The sequence below is a fragment of the Manihot esculenta genome, chromosome 16 (assembly GCF_001659605.2).
Source record: "Manihot esculenta cultivar AM560-2 chromosome 16, M.esculenta_v8, whole genome shotgun sequence".
NCBI classification, from domain to species: Eukaryota; Viridiplantae; Streptophyta; class Magnoliopsida; order Malpighiales; family Euphorbiaceae; genus Manihot; species Manihot esculenta.
Window position 1 is genome coordinate 17823437 of NC_035176.2, and position 18037 is coordinate 17841473.

At 39.9% G+C, this 18037-nt stretch overlaps 1 protein-coding gene across 1 annotated transcript; it reads left to right on the forward strand.

Annotated features, from left to right (window-relative positions):
* The first annotated feature begins 6942 nt into the window (after positions 1-6942).
* Positions 6943-8738, forward strand: LOC122722080. Its single transcript, XM_043951733.1, has 3 exons — positions 6943-7073; positions 7202-7745; positions 8007-8738. The coding sequence occupies exons 1-3, from the start codon at positions 6943-6945 to the stop codon at positions 8736-8738; spliced, it is 1407 nt and encodes a 468-aa protein (XP_043807668.1).
* The last annotated feature ends 9299 nt before the right edge of the window (positions 8739-18037 follow it).

The window sequence follows — 18037 nt, forward strand, 5'->3', positions numbered from 1 at the left end:
TTATATAAATAGAATTTTATTATTACTTGAGTGACTATTATGCTATTATAGATTTAGTCTATTAATAATTATAATTTAATTTTTTTCTCTTAATTTATGCAAATTGATACAAGATATAGCTTGGTGTTAGAGAATTTCTTGACTAGCTATAGCTAGTAATGCATCTTTAGTAATGGATAGTTGTCATCCATTGATTTGTTGGCCGTGTTTATAACACTTATCAGAATTAGCTTGAATTTTCTGTTGGATGTTCCTTTCAAAACTTTAATTTAGAATTATATAAAATATTTCAATTTTATTGTTAAGTATAGTAATATTTTAAATGGATAAAATTTATTACACGTCTTTCTAAAAATAGGTAAAATAACTACTTCTAAAAATAGGTAAAACAACTACTTCTTACGTTTATGTGCATATATATCCTTTCTTTCTTTCTTTTCTTTGTTTCTTAAATAATATTTTATAAGAAAAAAATTAGATAAATTTATTTAAATTTATCTCCCAAGTAAATCTAGTCATTATCATATGAAAATATCAATTTCAATGTTTATCTACGAGTTAAAGTTATAATAAAATGAACTGATTTCATAAAAATTAAGAGATTCTCATTTCTCTAAATAAAGAAATTTTAATAATTCAATTTATATTCCTATTTTGGTCTTTCTTTTTCATTAATTAGAAATTGAATTCAATTATATATGTTTATTATTTAATAGAAAAACAGCAACAATGACTCACAGCTCAACCCATTTCCTCAGCGAATGAAGCATGGTTTGGATTGAGGTGGACAAGTGTCTTTCTAATTTTGCTTTATGTTTGATTTGAATGAGTTTTGATGAGATGGGTTATACTTATTTTGTCTGGGTTATACTTATTTTGATGAGATGGGTTATACTTATTTTGACAACTCCAATGTTGAACCCATCTTTCTAATTTTATTTTATATTTTGATGGGATGGGTTATATTTATTTTGTCATTAAATGGTTATTACCAATTTAAATTTGAGAAATATAAAAAATATGATAGTGATTAATGTGGATATTACTTTCACAGAAGGAGAAACAAGATCAGATAAAAAAAGATATAAATTATTTGAAGTAGAAAATAAGTATTATATAAATCAGAAGACATTCACTTCCCATAATTCCAGTGAGAAGACTTCACTTCCTCTTTATTCTCTCTCTTTTCCCTCTCAATTTCACTCCCTCCCCTCTTCCTTTATTTTTTCACACCTAACACTTCCTTATCTCTGTCTCCGCTTCCAAAGGTGGTGGAAGATTCTTCCATTCCATTTCTACTGCTACACCGCCACAAGTCCAGGCTCTACCTCCTCCTCCTGTGGCTGAAAATTAACTTGCTAATACGCTTTTTATGTTAGTTGGAGTCTCGGTTCATGCATATTTTGCTCTTTCTTTTGGTGAATAATATTAAACACTGAAATTTTTAATATAGTGAATTGAGTATGGATTAATGTGATTACAATCTAAAACAGATGTCATCAAGAATCTTTCTATATATTTTTTACTAATGTAGTAAATGAATTTTCTTCCTTTCGCTTATTTTCATTTCATTTTCTATTATTTTATTCTCCTCAATTGTGATTTGTATAAAATATTTTCATTTGCTTTGGTATTTCATTTTTTGTTTGTGTTATTTCTTCATATTGATTGTTTATTGTTATTTTTGTGCTGATATTTTTAAAGAGCTTTTCTTATAATTTATTTTTACTGATTTATTTTGGTATAGAGTGTTAATTTTCATCCCTTACTTTCATCTTTTTATTAAAATTCTCTTTACTTATTTTTATTTTAAAAAAAACTATTACTAGAGAGGATCTCATTTGCTTATTCCAAATTAAGTTTATCAACTTTTAATTGGTAACGTTAATTAACTATTTGTTAAGCTAAAGGTTAATTAATTAAAACTATTTATTAAGCTAAAGGTTAATTTATTATAATTATTGTTAAGTTAAAGATTAATTTATTATGCCAAAACCTTTAAGATGATGTGATTTTTTTTTTAATAAAATTCTTCCATATTTTATTCTCTATAAATATTTTTTTTAACAAAACCAAAATTTCATCCACCTTCCATTTACATAATTTTACATTGTTATTTCATGTAAAACATAATTCAAGACTAATTTTACAATTATTTTTATAAAATAACGGATAGTGGTTGTAATATTAATTTTCATGCAATAATCGTTTTAAATTAAAAATAAATCATTTAATTAATATCACATCAACGCAAGCTATAATAATAATAATAACATAAGTCATAGAAAAAATTTTCTTTAATATTAATAAAATATTAATTAATTTTTTAACTATACAGATCTCGTCAGAATGAATCTAGAATTCGCGATTGTACTCATGGTATTTGAATTATTTGGTGAGTAATTAAAATAAAATTTTTGTAATTTTATTTATTTAATTATATATGAGTATAATATAATTTTTATTTATTTTTTTGTAACAGGTACTATAACACAATTTGTTGGCATTTTTGCTTTTATGTATGTAGAACTATTTATTTTTGTTTTATTTTTAAATATTCACACATATATCTACTAATAATTATTTATATTTTAAATTTGTGCATTAATAGATGTCAAATTAATAAAATTAGAAGAGAGAGGGCTATAAAAAATATGGAGGGAACTCGATATATGGCAGTTGCCCTACAATTTCTTTGTGCATTGAATACTAGCTTGTTGTTTATATAGTACGTATTCTTTTTTCTTGATACTGTTTCATTTTTAAGAATTATTTTCTTTATTGATCCGTTTATATTTTAAAAATTTTTACTCTTTTAATAATGGTTATAATTTTGTTTATATTTTATAGGTATGAATTACCTTTTATAATTAAACATAACACGTTAGCAACGATGACCAATGGTATTGGAGCATTGATTTATGCCATTTATATATTCATATTTTTATTATATTCTTCGGCAAATGCAGAAAGACAAAGTTTTTATACTTCTCTTTTTATTACCCATTCCTTATATTTTCATAACAATTGGATCTGTTCTTTTTAAAGATAGAGTTAAACAAGAATTTTGTAAATATGTTACCTCAACGGTCACCATCTTTTATGGCCGAATGAATTTTTTACCATAAAAATTATTGAATTAAATTTTCACATCGTTTGGCATTTAAATTTTCATATTAGACATTATAATTAATTTACACAAATTAATAAAAAATAATTAAAATTATTAAAATTTAAAAATAAAATTGATTCTAAAACTATAATCTATCTACTTTAATAATTTATAGTTTTTATTTTATAAATTTGAATTATTTTTTATAAATTTCCATAATTAATTAATATTTAAATATGCTATTTGGATAATTTTTATTTTCAAATTTTAATTTTTTGATATTTATGTATATTTCACAAACTAAGTATTTATTTAATAAGATTAAATCAATTGAGATAATAAAAATTGTTACCCACTTTAAATTTTAAATTAATAAATATCCTATTATATAAATTTCTTAAACACTATAATGGAAATAAACCTTTGTTATTCTGCCTGAGGACAATTTGTTTAGTGAAGGAAATATATTTTACGTTTTCTTTTTCTGATTTGACATTATTATTTTTAATTAATAATATATTTATTTGATCACATTTCTTCTTAATTTTATGTAAATATTTACTTTTAATTTTAAATATTAAATATATTAATAAGTAATAATTTTTTTAAAATAACGTGTATAGTATTGGACAAATTTATTAAGAGAGTAAAATATTTTCTCTCACTCCATATATAAAATTTAAAATAAAATCTCTAATTCCCATCTATTAAAGATGAATTATTTCTCTTTAAAACAGAAAAAATGTATATAAGGAGATACTAAAAAAATCTTGTTTTCTTCCACCGTTGCATATGATATCTATATTCTATCTAACCTCTTTTTCTTTTTCTTTTTTTTATTTATTTTATTTTATTTTTATTTTCTTAGCAATGGTTCATTTTCCCTTAATTTACATTAAGATGAATTTTTCTTGTATCTCGTAATTAAATATCTTCATTATCATTTTGTTTTTCAATCTCAGTCATCCCATTAGAAATATTTATCTCAATGAAGGACTCACGGATTGAATTATTTTCTAGCATTTGCAGAAGATAAATAAAAACAAATTATGTACATTCATGCAAAGTGAAGTTTTTCATCTTACACCATTAAATATTACTGAAAATTTACAGTTTATTTCTTGATATTTAATAAAAATTCTATTTTAGTACCTATATTTTTAAATTTATTCGATTAATAAAATAAATCTTTAATTTAAACTTTATATTTTTAATTAAAATTACTTCATATATTTTTATAGATTTATTTAGAATTATTAATAAGTCTTTATATTTATAAATTAATTTCTTTATTTTTAAATTTTAATATTTACATGTAAAAAAATAAAATGAAAATAAGATAAAAAATTGAATATCTCTTTTTTGTCCTATTAATAAAAAAATCATTGAGATGAAAAAATTTAACTAAAAAAAAACTCTTTGAATATGAATTTAAATGCATATTGTATCAAGATTCTTGATTTAATTTTTATTTTATTAATTTATTTTAAAATATTAAATTTAATAAAAATGTGAAATTAACTTTAAAAAATGTACAAATTATTTGTAAATAATTATAATATTTAGATATCAATTTATAAGAATATAGAAATAAATTATAACTAAAGGAACTATTTTATTATAAAATAAAACTTTATAACTAAATTTATAAATATTTAGATTAAATTATATGTTTTATAAAATTTTAAAAATTAAAATATAATTTATTTTAATTAAAATTTATTTTTAATTAATTTTAAGTAACATATCAAAATTTATTAATGGTATTAGATAAAAAGTCTCACTTTGTTAACGGAGTAAAATCACTATACTTTTTTATTCCAAATTCAATTATACGATTTTATTTAAAAAATAAATCAAATCATACGATAATTTTTATAATTACTTCTAAAAAATTATCACTAATAAAATTCACAATAAAAATAAATAAAAATTATGTTAAAATTTAATGCAATATTACTATATTAGTGTTAGTTGCAATGAAATCTTTCATAATAGGTTTAATCCACATGTAAAAAACTGGTTGTTGAAGTTACATGATTCTACCTTTTAATTTTCTAAAACTTCTTTATCATTTGTTATACTCTAAGCAGTAAAATATATGTATAAGTGCTTTAAAAAAATTTATTAAAATATTTAATTTAAAAAAAGCTTAGCATGATACAAAGATAACATTAATCATGCTAAAAAAGAAGAGAGAACCTCAAAATAGAGCATAAAAGAGCATAATAAAGCAAATCAACAATCCAACATACATAGAAAGCTAAAAACCCAAACAGCATATGGTTCACTAATTATAAACACTAGCCGGTAATCTAAGATCCAGAAAATAGAGTTTTACAAGGGTTGTCTAAGTTTAGTCCGAGAGGAGAATATTTCTCTCCTTTTATTATTTTCCTTTGTCTGTCAGTGACGTGTCATGGCCTTGCTTCCATTGGGCCACCTGTCTCTGCCATACTGATACAGTTGTACGAGAGTATCAGATCTCTACTTCATGCGTAACGGCCATTTAATTCTCCCCTAGCACCCATGTGGATGGACCCACCAGGCGAACGGGCTGGCCACCTTCTTTCCTCCGGGCTGGGCAGGAAGATGAGATTAGGACTGAGCCCATAGGAGATCTGATCTTAGAGCCGAAAGGACTGGACCGGCCTGATTGAGAGATCTAGATGGAGCCCAGTCTCAAGGATGAGCGGGCTGGACCTGGTTCGTTTGGGAGGCTTAAAAGCCTTCAGATCATGGGCTGTCATCATGGGTCTGGCCTTAGACCGGGGTGGAGAAATCTAACGGTCATCAATTGCCCCTTTACCTTCTCATCAGTTATTACATGGCTGATGAGGGGGTAAATATCGAGGATCATCATGACCGCGCCGCCCAAGGACAGTTCTCCTCAAAACACCTTTTCGTCTCATTATTGTTTCAAATCTCGAATTCCCTCCGTCTTCTCAAAACTCTTGCTCTCCTTTGCTCTCTGTGCGCTCTGCTAGCTTCGACTCTCTGCCCTCCTTGCTTTCAAGGTACGTTCTTCGCTCCTCCATGGAAGACCCAAAGATCTCTAATATCGTCAATCTAGAGTCTAGCATCACCCCTGTCAATCTAAAAAATTTTATCTCTCGGGAGTATCAGGACACTCCCCTTTATCACATTCGGACTCCTCTTCGGAATGAGAGGATCGTTCTTCCCGATCCTCCTCCTCCCGGCTTAATAGACCCCAGAAAGATCTTAGCCTAGTGTTCTTCATCAAACAACGGGAGTATGGTCTAACCTTCCCCTTTTCTCCTTTCTTTATTGAGGTCTTCCGGTACTTTGAGATAACCCCCCGGATGCTATCTCTCAATTGCATTTTGTTCATGTGTTCCTTTGAATCTATCTGCCTGAGCTGGGGGTTCACGCCCATAGCGCGTCTGTTTGTAACCTTCTTCCGTCTTGTTAGGGCAAGTAAGTGCTTCTACTATTTTGCCCCTCGTGGTGGGTTGTCTATTTTCACGAGTTATAAGGACTCCATCAAAGGCTGGGTAGATGGATTTTTGGTGGTGGAGCTGAAGAAAGAAACTGGGTTGGTCTGGGAGGTCGATCTCCCCTAGGAGTATGTTTCTCTGGGCTGTAATGACCTACCTCAGCTGAGTCTCACTGAGCAGGTCGGGTTCCTTCGACTGACTTCCATTGACAAGAAGTACAACGTCAAAAGATGTATGTTTATGTCCAACCTGCGGGATGTCAAAGACGCGGGTATTATACCTTGTTTAATTGTTTTGTCTACTTTTGTGATTTTTATTGAGTGCTGTTCTAATTTGTTTGGGTTTTGGATCTTTGCAACCTCCAACGTGAAAATGGACCAGATCAAGCCTCCAAAGAACTTTACACTGTCCCGAGAGAGCATGAACGCTGCTCTGGACACCCTCCTGGCTGGGCGATCCGTGGGAGAAACGGCTCAGAGGGTGGCAGAATTTATTTCCTCCAGGTTGGCCAGCCGGCCTTCTGCCCCAGCTTCTACCTGAGTTCCCAAGCCGAGCTCCCGAGATACCAGGTCTTTAAGGCCACCTAGCCGCAGCAGGTCGAGCTCGGCCTCTCAATCTTCTCAAGCCCCAGGTCACAACGGGCTCCTGCTGAGGGGGCGAAGAAGGCATCGAAGGTTACAGTCAAGCCGGTCGGAGGCACCAAGCTGGTGAGGACGAACCCCATTCTTCCTTCTAAGGAGGTTCCTGAGGGGAGATTGGAGACCTCCACAACTGAGGAAAGGGTTCCCGGGGTGGAGATTATCCCGGCTGATGATAGGGCTCCCGAGGGCGAGGCGGAGGTCGTCCCTGTGGATGAGGGTGCTCAAGGAGTTGCTACTGAGGGCACTCCTGTCATCGAGAGCACCCTTATGGAGCGGGCTGAGTCTGAGCCCGTAGATGAGGTCCTTCCTCAGGAGAAGTCATCGATTACCCCCGAGGGCATTACAAAGGGGGTTGGGAGCAAGCGTCCTCCTCCCTCTGATGCTCATGTCCCAGTTCCTAAGAAATCCCGGGCCTCCAGACGTACTGCCCCAGCTCTGCCTCCGCTCGAGAAGAAGAAGACTCCGATGGTGCCTCTGTTGTCTGCCCCAGATAACGATATTTTGAATGCAGAGAACATTACCCATCAGTCCCTGGCGAGCGTGGTCGCAGAAATAATCCGGGAGCGGATGTTTGGGGGGTCGTGGAGGCTTCGGATGCTCGCCTGCTGGCTCTCACTGGCCTCTTGGCCAGCTCTACTCAAGAGTAGGTGGCCTTCCGGGCTCAGTCCAGAGAGCAGCTTGGGGATACTGCCAGGGAGATGCTCTTGATGGTAATTCACGCTTGTTCCTTTTCTGTTTTTAATTTACTTTTACCTTTCTTTACCTTCTGACTTCATTTATTTTCTCTTTTGATAGGCAATGGGCGTTTTCATGGAGATAGATGCCCGGGATCGCGCTCTCAGGGACTCCGTGGACCGCCGTATCGAGGAGGCGCGTCTCGAGGAGAACTTGTCGGCGACTAGCGATGCCCGGAGCAATCTTGTAGCTGCACAAGAGCACTCCAAGTCCCTCCAGGTGGAGCTATCTACTGCGTTGGAGGCCCTCAGGAGGGCTGATGGGAGGGCAGCTACAGCTGAGATTAGTCGAGATGAAGCATTGAAGCAGCTGTCCTCCCTAGAGGAGGTCCGGAAGGAGAGGGATGAGGCCACGAGCCAGAAGGAGGGGGTCCAGCATCAATGCGAGGCCTTAAAGGCAGATTTGGAGGTAGCCCAGGCTCGTTGTGAGGTTGTAGCGGCCCAAAGGGACGAATCCCTAGCTCGGACAGTAGTTCTCGAGCAAGAGCTAGCCAAGCGTGCTGATAGCTTTAAAGACCTGACTTTGGAAGTTGAGGCATCCAAACTTCAAAATCAGTACCTCAGCCAAGAAGTCGAGGCTCTGAAGAAGAGGTGTGCAGCCCTGCTCGAGGACGCTAAACTTGCTGAAGACAGGGTCCAGCTGGAGTGCGAGGAGCGCTTAAGGGAGTATAGGGAGTCAGCCGAGCTGAAGGGAGAGATTGAACAGGCCTGTGAAGCTCATCTCCAGAGTTATAAGGACTCTTCTGAGCTGAAGGCTAAGATAGCTGAGGCCTGCGAGGAGCGACTTGCGTAATTTAGAGCCTTTGGCGAAATGAAGACGGCGATATGGAATAAGAGCTTCCATATGTTTGTCTCTGGTTATAATCGAGGCTTGAGGACTGCCAGATATGCCCCTTCCACCTCGTTGGCTGAACTTCGAGCTGCTGAGGAAGACTCCAATGGTGAGGAGGTGCTTTACGGGGAGGATGACAAACCCTTACCCAAAGGAGCTCCTCGCACTACAGCTGGGCCTTCTGAAGAAGACGCCGAGCTAGGAGAGGAGGACGACGAGGCTGCCAAAGATGCTGGGCCTCAGGGGCAGGAGATTGTGCCCTTTGTGGGTACTGGGGGGTCTGAGCAAGAGGGTGCCGGGCCTCCCATAGACAGTAGTATAGGTGATAATGTAGATAATGTAGATGTACCTAGGCATGTGAGTCCCTTAAGGACAGTTTTTCATTCAGTAGAATAGGTTGTAATTTTTATCTTTGTTTAATGAAATTTTATTTGTGTCCATACTTAATTCTCATTTTTTCTTTTGTTTATTTTTCCTTCCCTATCAAATTACTTAATCTGTTAAAAGCCTAATTGACTTAATCCATTAAAGGCCTACTCGGCTTAACCTGTCAATATACTCAGGATGGAACTCTTAAACCATGTGCTTAATAATAATTTTTTTTTGAGCTAATCAGGGCTGAAATTTTATCAAGTGACTTTACTTCTAATTTATGAATTGTTCCAATCTTGCAGAGGCATTTCTATCTGTGAACCTTTTCTGAGCTAGAAAAAATCTTTAAGCTACATGTTCACTTAATCTCCCACATGGTTCAATCATATCAGGTCTTCACCATGAGTTCAATTTTTAACAATTGACTAAACTTCTAACTCACGAGTTTCTACAACCTCGTAAAGGCGTTCTTATTAATTTTCTATTCTGTTAACTCGTCCATATTGCGAGCTCGAACATATAACATTCGTATAACCAAAGTGAAATGGGTCATGTACCTTTTAAAGTGATGAGCAAGGCTAGCCTTTTTGTTTTTAGTTCTGTTCTGATAGGAATCGAGGCTGGAGTCTTGTCTGCTCATGCCTTAGATTTCCTCTTGGATTAGAGGAGGCTTGAAACTTTCAGTTTGCCCTTGAACTTTCTGAGTTCGGCTCTTTTCTTGCTTGGTTTTTTCGGGCTCAGATTTGCATGTCTCAGGTCGGCACTTTTGGCCTCATGTTGCTTTTGTCTTTTCAGCCGGTTTAATAGTGCCGGGGGCACTTGAGGAGCCCGGTCACCTACCTCACTGAGGTCTTGCGCAAGATTCATGCACTGTGGCCTTACTGTCGCTTCGTCATCTCAGTTCGGTTTTGTGGTGCCGGGGGCACTTGGGGAGCCTGGTCACCTACCTCCCTGAGGTCCTGCGCAAGATTCAGGTACTGTGGCCCTACTGTCGCTTCGTCATCTCAGTTCGGTTTTGTGGTGCCGAGAGATCTTGGGGATCCCGGTCACCTACCTCTCTGAGGTCTTGCGCAAGATTTAGGCACTGTGGCTTTACTGTCGCTTCGTCATCTCAGTTCAGTTTTGTAGAGCCGGGAGATCTTGGGGATCCTGGTCACCTACCTCCCTGAGGTCTTGGGCCTGATTCAGGCACTGTGGCCTTACTGTCGCTTCGTCATCTCAGTTCGGTTTTGTGGCGCCGGGAGATCTTGGGAATCCTGGTCACCTACCTCCCTGAGGTCTTGGGCCTAATTCAGGCACAGTGGCCTTACTGTGGCTTCATCATCTCAGTTCGGTTTTATGGCGTCGAGAGATCTTGGGGATCCCGGTCACCTACCTCCCTGAGGTCTTGGGCCTGATTCAGGCACTGTGGCCTTACTGTCGCTTCGTCATCTCAATTCGGTTTTGTGGCGCCGGGAGATCTTGGAGATCCCGGTCACCTACCTCTCTGAGGTCTTGGGCCTTTGTGCCTGTTTTATTTTTCTTTTCTATTTCTTTCAATGGAAGCAATGTAAGTTATGGCAAATGAAGAATTGGACGATAACAACGTCTATTTTATTCCCATGCTTTAAAATACAATCACTCTTTTACATTTGATAACACCTTAGGGGAAGTACCTTTTCTTATGCTGGATATTCCAAGCATGAGGCTTAGGGTTTCCCTGTAAGTCTTCGATCCCATATACCCCTGGTTTGACCACTTTGACTATTTTGAACGGGCCCTCCCAGGTCGGTGCCAGCTTTCCTACAGCCGCTCTTTTTCCCGTAGCTTCCAGATTTCTCAGGGCCAGATCTCCTACCTTCAGGCTTCTTTCTCTGACCCTTTAATTGTAATAACGAGCTGCTCTTTGTTGATAAGCGGCTGTACGAACTTGAGCTTCCTCCCTGATTTCCTCTAGGGTATCCAGGTTACTTCTCAGTTTATCACTGTTAGTGTTCTCGTCATTGAACTGGACCCGATGTGTAGGGACTTGTAGCTCGATTGGGACTACGGCCTCAGTACCGAATGCGAGTGCAAAAGGCATCTCTTTGGTGGACGTCCTGGGGATAGTTCGGAGTGCCCACATGATGCTGTTGAGCTCCTCTGCCCAATTTGCCTTTGCCCCGTTCAGCTGCTTTTTCAATCCCTGGAGGATAGCTCTGTTAGTGACCTCTGTTTGGCCGTTGGTCTGAGGATGGGCCACCGAGGAGAATTTGTGCCATATGCCCATATTCGCTGTGAATGCTTTGAAGGCACTGCAGTCAAATTGTCTGTCGTTGTCTGAGATGAGTACCCTCGGTATTCCGAACCTGTAGATGATGTTACCCCATACGAAGTCTATCATCTTACGGGCTGTGATTGTGGGGATTGCCTCTGCCTCTGGCCATTTCGAGAAGTACTCCACAGCCACCACTACAAATTTCTTCTGTCCCGTGGTCTTAGGAAAAGGTCCTAGGATGTCTATTCCCACTGTGAGAACGGCCACGGGCTGGATATGTTGGACTGAGGAGTGGCTGGGACATTGATGGCATTAGCAAACCTCTGGCATACATCGCATCTTCGGACAAACTCTTCTGCCTCCTTTTTAACAGTGGGCCAGTAATATCCTTGCCTGAATATTTTGCTTGCCAGCGTTCCTCCTCCTTCATGGGCCCCACATATTCCCCGGTGTATTTCTTCCATCACCTTTATTACCTCTTCCGGGCTTACATATCGGAGCCACGGGCTGGATTTCCCCCTTCTGTACAAGGTCCCCCTTACTGCTTGGTAATTAGCAGCTCGAGCAGCTATTTTCTTTGCTTCCTTCTTGTCTTCAGGGAGCTTTCCCTTCTCCAGGTATTCCAGGTATGGGGTCATCCAGCTTTGGCCTTGCTCCACCTGCAATATAGCGGCCGTTTTGCCAAAAGCAGGTGTGCTAACATGTTGTATGTACACCTCATCTGGGAGCTGCTCCAGCTTTTCCCTAGACAACCTGCTAAGCAAGTCCGCCTCTTCGTTCTCTTCCCGAGGTATTCTCTGGTATCTGACCATGATCCCTTTACTCTTGAGCTCGGCTTCTATGGCCTTTACCTTTGCCAGGTAATTCTGCATAGCAGGGTCTTTGGCCTAATATGCCCCTATTATCTGATTGATCACTAGCTGGGAGTCGCTGTTTATTTCGAGATCGGTCATTCCCACCTCCATTGCCACCAGCATTCCGTTTATCAGAGCTTCGTATTCTGCTACGTTGTTGGAGGCTCTGAACTCCAGGCGCAGAGCATAGCAAACTCTGAATTCTTCGGGTCCCTTCAGCATTATTCCTGCGCCACTGCCCCGAGCGCCATATGCCCCATCTACATACAGCTTCCAACTGAATTCTCAAGGGGACTGCCCTTCTCCCTCGTTTCCTAAGGCTTCCAAAGATGACTCACCCGGTTCCATTTGCTCTTCATTGAAGGAGCACTCTGTTATGAAGTCAGCAAGGACTTGAGACTTTATGGTGGTCCGAGGTCAGTATTCCAAGCAGTAAGGGCTGATCTCGATGGACCAGGCGAGCATCCGACCTGACGTTTCCGGCCTGTGGAGGATCTTCTTCAACGGCTGGTCTATCATCACTACTCCTTGGTGGCTTTCTAGATAAACTCTGAATTTTCTGACTGTCAGCAACAGAGCGTATGCTATTTTTTCAATGTTCAGGTATCTCACCTCGGCATCTTTGAGCACCTTGCTGACGTAAAACACTGGCTTCTACTCGCCTCTTTCTACCCTTACCAACACAGCACTGATTGCTTGTTCCGAGGCTGACAAGTAAATCAAGAGCTCTTCTCCTTCCAACGGACTACTGAGCACATGCGGGGAGCTAAGATAGCTTTTGAGCTCTTTGAAAGCTTCTCTACAGTCCTCAGTCCATTCGAAGTTCGGAAATTTCCTTAACTTCTTGAAAAACGGCAAGCATCTCTCTACCGACCTCGACATGAAGCGGTTGAGCGCTACTACCCTTCCAGTGAGTCTCTGGACGTCCTTTACGCAAGTCGGCTCGGGCATTTTCAGGATAGCTTCCACCTTCTCTGGATTGGGCTCAATGCCTTTTTCACTCACCATATATCCCAAGAACTTTCCTCCCCTGATAAAGAAGGCACACTTTGCTGGGTTCAGCCTCATTCTGTACTGTTCCAGCACCTCGAACACCTCCCTCAGGTCAATCAAGTGCTGCTGAAAAGTCGGGCTCTTCACCACCATATCGTCCACGTAAACTTCTACATTTCTGCCGATCTAGTCTTTGAAGATTTTATTCTTCAGTCTTTGGTATGTTGCCCCTGCATTCTTCAGCCCGAAAGGTATGGCCTTATAGTAGTAGGTCCCATCTTCTGTTATGAACGAGGTCTTTTCTTCATCTGACCTGTCCATTGGAATTTGGAGGTAACCAGACATTGCATCCAAAGACGACATATAATCAAAACCAACCGTGGAGTCTACCATTTTATTAATATCGGGAAGGGGGTAATAATCTTTGGGACATACTTGATTGAGGTCTGTAAAATCTATACACATCCTATATCTGCCATTGGCTTTTTTGACTAATACAGGATTTGCTAGCCACTGTGGGTACATGACCTCTCTAATAAACCCTGCCTCCTCGAGCTTTTGTACCTCCTCCCTAGTGGCATGTTGCTTCTTCCTTCCTACCACCCTCTTCTTCTGCTTCACCGGCCTAGCCTCCGGGAGGACATTCAGCTTGTGTGTCATCACTTCAGGATCAATCCTGGGCATGTCAGAAGGCTTCCAGGCGAAGCTTGACGCGTGACCTCGGATCAGGGCCATGACTTCCATTTTCTGCTCTTCAGTGAGGCCGACGTTAAGACTGAAGACCTTATCTGTCTCTGCTTCTGATAAGGGAAAGGTCTCCAACTCTCCGACCGGCTCTGTTCTGGCCTCTTTTTTCTTGTCTTGGACCTCCAGAACATCCGAGTCAAGCTTCTCTCCTGCCGAGTTTGGCTCTGATACCGTGGCCAGGTACACTGCTCTTGCCTCTTCCTGACTTCCTTTGACTACTCCTACTCCTGCTTCTGTTGGGAATTTCATAGCCAGGTATCTAATGCTGGTTACGGCCTCAAAGTCAAACAGCGCAGGTCTTTCCAATATTGCGTTGTAGCTTAGGGGGAGTTTGACTACTAGGAACACCGTATAATGAGTGCGAGTCCTTGGCGCTTCTCCTAGAGTGAGAGCTAGCTTCACTTTCCTCTCCATAGGCACTAGGACTCCTCCGATCCCTTTGACTGGGGCCTAATCCCGAATCAACTGCTCTTCAGGGATTCCCATTTGCTGGAAGACCCTGTACGGCAGCAAATTCACCTTACTTCCGTCATCCACCAAGATCTTCTTAACCTGGTAGTTGTGGATGACGGCTTCAATAACAAGGGCGTCGTCATGAGGCATCTGAACACCCTGAGCATCCTTCGGAGAGAAGGTGATGGTCACTGGAGAGTGCTCAACTACCTGCATGACCTCGGCGCTGCTGCCTTCCCCGTCTCGGCCTCTCTTCTTTCCTCTGCGGCTCATCCGACCTCCGATTCCTCCTACAATCATGTTGATGGTTTCACTGGAGCCATCATTCACCGGTCCTGCTCCCGTCCTCCTGGGTCTCTCCGCTGTAGGGTTCGGCTGAGGCCTTTCTCCCTCCAGCTTCTTCATGAAGTTCCGCAAGTGACCCCTTTTAATCAGCCTCTCAATCTCACTGATCAACTGGTAGCAGTTATTAGTGTCATTGTAACGACCCGGAAATCGGACCGCTACCAGCGCTAGGGTCCTGATCGACTTAAGGTCGTCGGGACCCGTAGCAGGCCTAACATACATCCTGTATACCTGTTAAATCCCATACATGATCATACAAATACATAAAACTTTAAACTTTTTCTTTCATTTACCAAGCTTAATCTGTGCATGCACAAACTTATAATCATAAAACCCCACACTGGAGCCCTCATCAAATGCTCCAATGGGGTAACATATCATACATTAAGTTTGGTTTACATACACAACATTAAAACATTTCATTAAAAAGATCATATACCAAAAAGGGATTAACATACACTAGGGCCAAGCACAATTCTATCCTCAATACAATTCTTTACATTACATCACATTATAACATTTTACAATACATGTCCACATCTAACTATTACATAAAACATAACTTCTTTACTCTTGCTGACTTCCTGGTCTATCCCGTACCTGCAAACCTGGGGGTGAAGGGAATGGGGTGAGCTACTAGAGCCCAGTGAGAAGAATAGTAAAACATTGAATTAAAATTCATGCTTTCATGAAATGCATCACATCACAAACAAATCACCTTAAGGATGAACTTGTCACCAATAGCCCTCTACATATCCAATAGTGTCAGAACGTAGAATGGGTCCTGGTCTTTCCCTTACATAACATATCATAACATTCCAATGTGCCAGGGACGTAGAATGGGTCTTCCTGGACTTTCTCTTACATAGTGCCAGGGACGTAGAATGGGTCTTCCTGGACTTTCTCTTACATAGTGCCAGGGACGTAGAATGGGTCTTCCTGGACTTCCGTACCGTATCATCATCATATCATATCATTCCATACGAGGGCTAATGGATCATTCAATGTTCACCCACATCAACATCATATTATGCAATGCAACATATTCGTGAATTTTAATGCAAACAACCTAATATATCTCATGGCATTCGTGATGCATGAATATGCTCAAAATTTATTTATTTACTTTGCAATATAAAGAGTCATTCTACTCACCTTAGGCTAGCTCTGAAAAGACTCTGAAGCAGCTATCTCACTGCTGGGGTCCTCGGTTCCTCGGATCCGAACCTACAAAAGTGGACTCAAATGAGGGACCAAACATAGACTAACATGACTCTAAACATCTCCCCAAAAATCCCCTAAAACACCTTAAAACAATCATAGAAAACATGCAAAGAAAGGCTGAACAGGGTACTTTCGGCCGCCGAAAGTCCCTCCAGAGCCGAAACTCAGCCACTTTCGGCGGCACCTTCGGCGGCCGAAAGTCCCTTCCAGAGACGAAACTCATGCATGTTCGGCGGCACCTTCGGCGGCCGAAACACCCCTCCAGAGCCGAAAGTCCAACTTTCGGGGGCAAGGTTCGGCAGCCAAAAGCTTGCCTCCACAGGCAGGTTCGGCGATCGAAAGTCCTTCGGCTGCTGTAATACCCGGCTAGATTCCGGCATCGGAATCCCTACCTTCCGGCGGAATCTCCGTTGGAATCTGGAATTCTGAAGATGCCAGAGTCTTCTAGAGGGGTAAAATATGTTTCTAAAATGTTTTTACTGATTTCATGGTTTTAAATGGAAAAATAATTGAGTTTTGAAAATAAAAGACCAAGGAGGCATTTGCCAGGTTCGGCCGCCGAAAGTGAAGTTCGGCCGCCGAACATGGGAAGGCTTCGGGAGCGCTTTTGGCCTCCGAAAGTCTTGTTTGAACGAGCCAAGGTTCGGCCGCCGAACCTCAAGTTCGGCCGCCGAACATGCATGAGTTTAAGGGGCACGTTAGGCTGCCGAAGGTCTTCGACCAGGCCACCTATAAAGAGCCCTCAGATCGGAAATGGGAGAGTTTTCTCCCCATTCTCGAGCTCAGGTGAGTTTTTGTCCTCCCTTGGCCGTTTTCATGTTTTTCTTTATTTCCTTCATGTTTTCATGAGTTTTATGGCTGTTTTGAAGAGTTTTCAAGCTTAGATCAAGTTTTGGGAACTTGGAGACCCAAGGAGTTAGTTCCTCCCATCTCCAAGTTAGAGCTCGCACAAACCCTCGATCTTCAAGAGGTAAGTGTGGATCTATGCTTTCCTTTATGTTTCATGAAGTTTTAAGTAAGTTTTAAGAGGTTTTAATGATTGAGTATGGGTAGATATGCATGTTAAGGTTTTTTTGTGGATTTTATGCCCAATGTATGCTTATGCCTGTTTATGTATGTTTATGTGATGTTATGTTGGAAGTTTAAGCTAGTCTATGCATGTGGGAGTGAGTATGCATGATGGGGAGAGAGTATATGAGGAGTTGGATTGTTTTGATGGTTTTGGCCTATGTGGGTCATAAGCTATCTAGGTATGTTTTTGATGTTGTTTTCGGAGTTTAATCAAGTTGTTAAGCTCCTTTGTATATGGTTAAAGGTTTATGCATGTTTTGGTAAAGTTGGGTGCTTGTTTTGGGGTGTTTGGAAGGTTTGGGAGGCTTGAATGCATGAGAAGCTGAGTTCTGCCCTTCTGGGAAGAACTCAGGTTCGGCCGCCGAAGGTAGTTTCGGCCGCCGAACCTGCCCTTGGATGCATGGATTGGCCGCCTAACCTTGCCCCCGAAAGTTGAGTTTTGGCTTGAAAGCAGACTTTCGGCCGCCGAAGGAAGGTTCGGCCGTCGAAAGTGCCTGACTTTCGTCTCTGGAGTGGGACTTTCAGCCGCCGAAGGTGCCGCCGAAAGTGCCCTGTCCAGCCTTTTCATTGGTTTTTTCTATTCATGTTTAAGTGATATTTTAGGGGATTTTTGGGTAGTTGTTTATGAGTTGCTTAGAATGTGTTTGGCACCTCATTCGAGTCCACCTGTGTAGGATCGGACCCGAGGGACCGAGGAGGCCATCAGTGTTAGCAGTTGCAGAGTCAGTTCAGCATCTGCCAGAGGTGAGTAGAACTAACTTAATCTTTTATATTACGAAATCAAATTCCTAAAGCATATTCATGCATCATGTTTATATGTAATAGGTTGATTGCACTAGTTACACGAATATGACGCATTGCATAATATGATGTATATGATGATGTGGAGGGACCAAGGCGACCCCAATAGTCCTAGAGCTGTTGTAAGACCTGGCCGGGCCGGGCATACAGATGATGTAAGACCT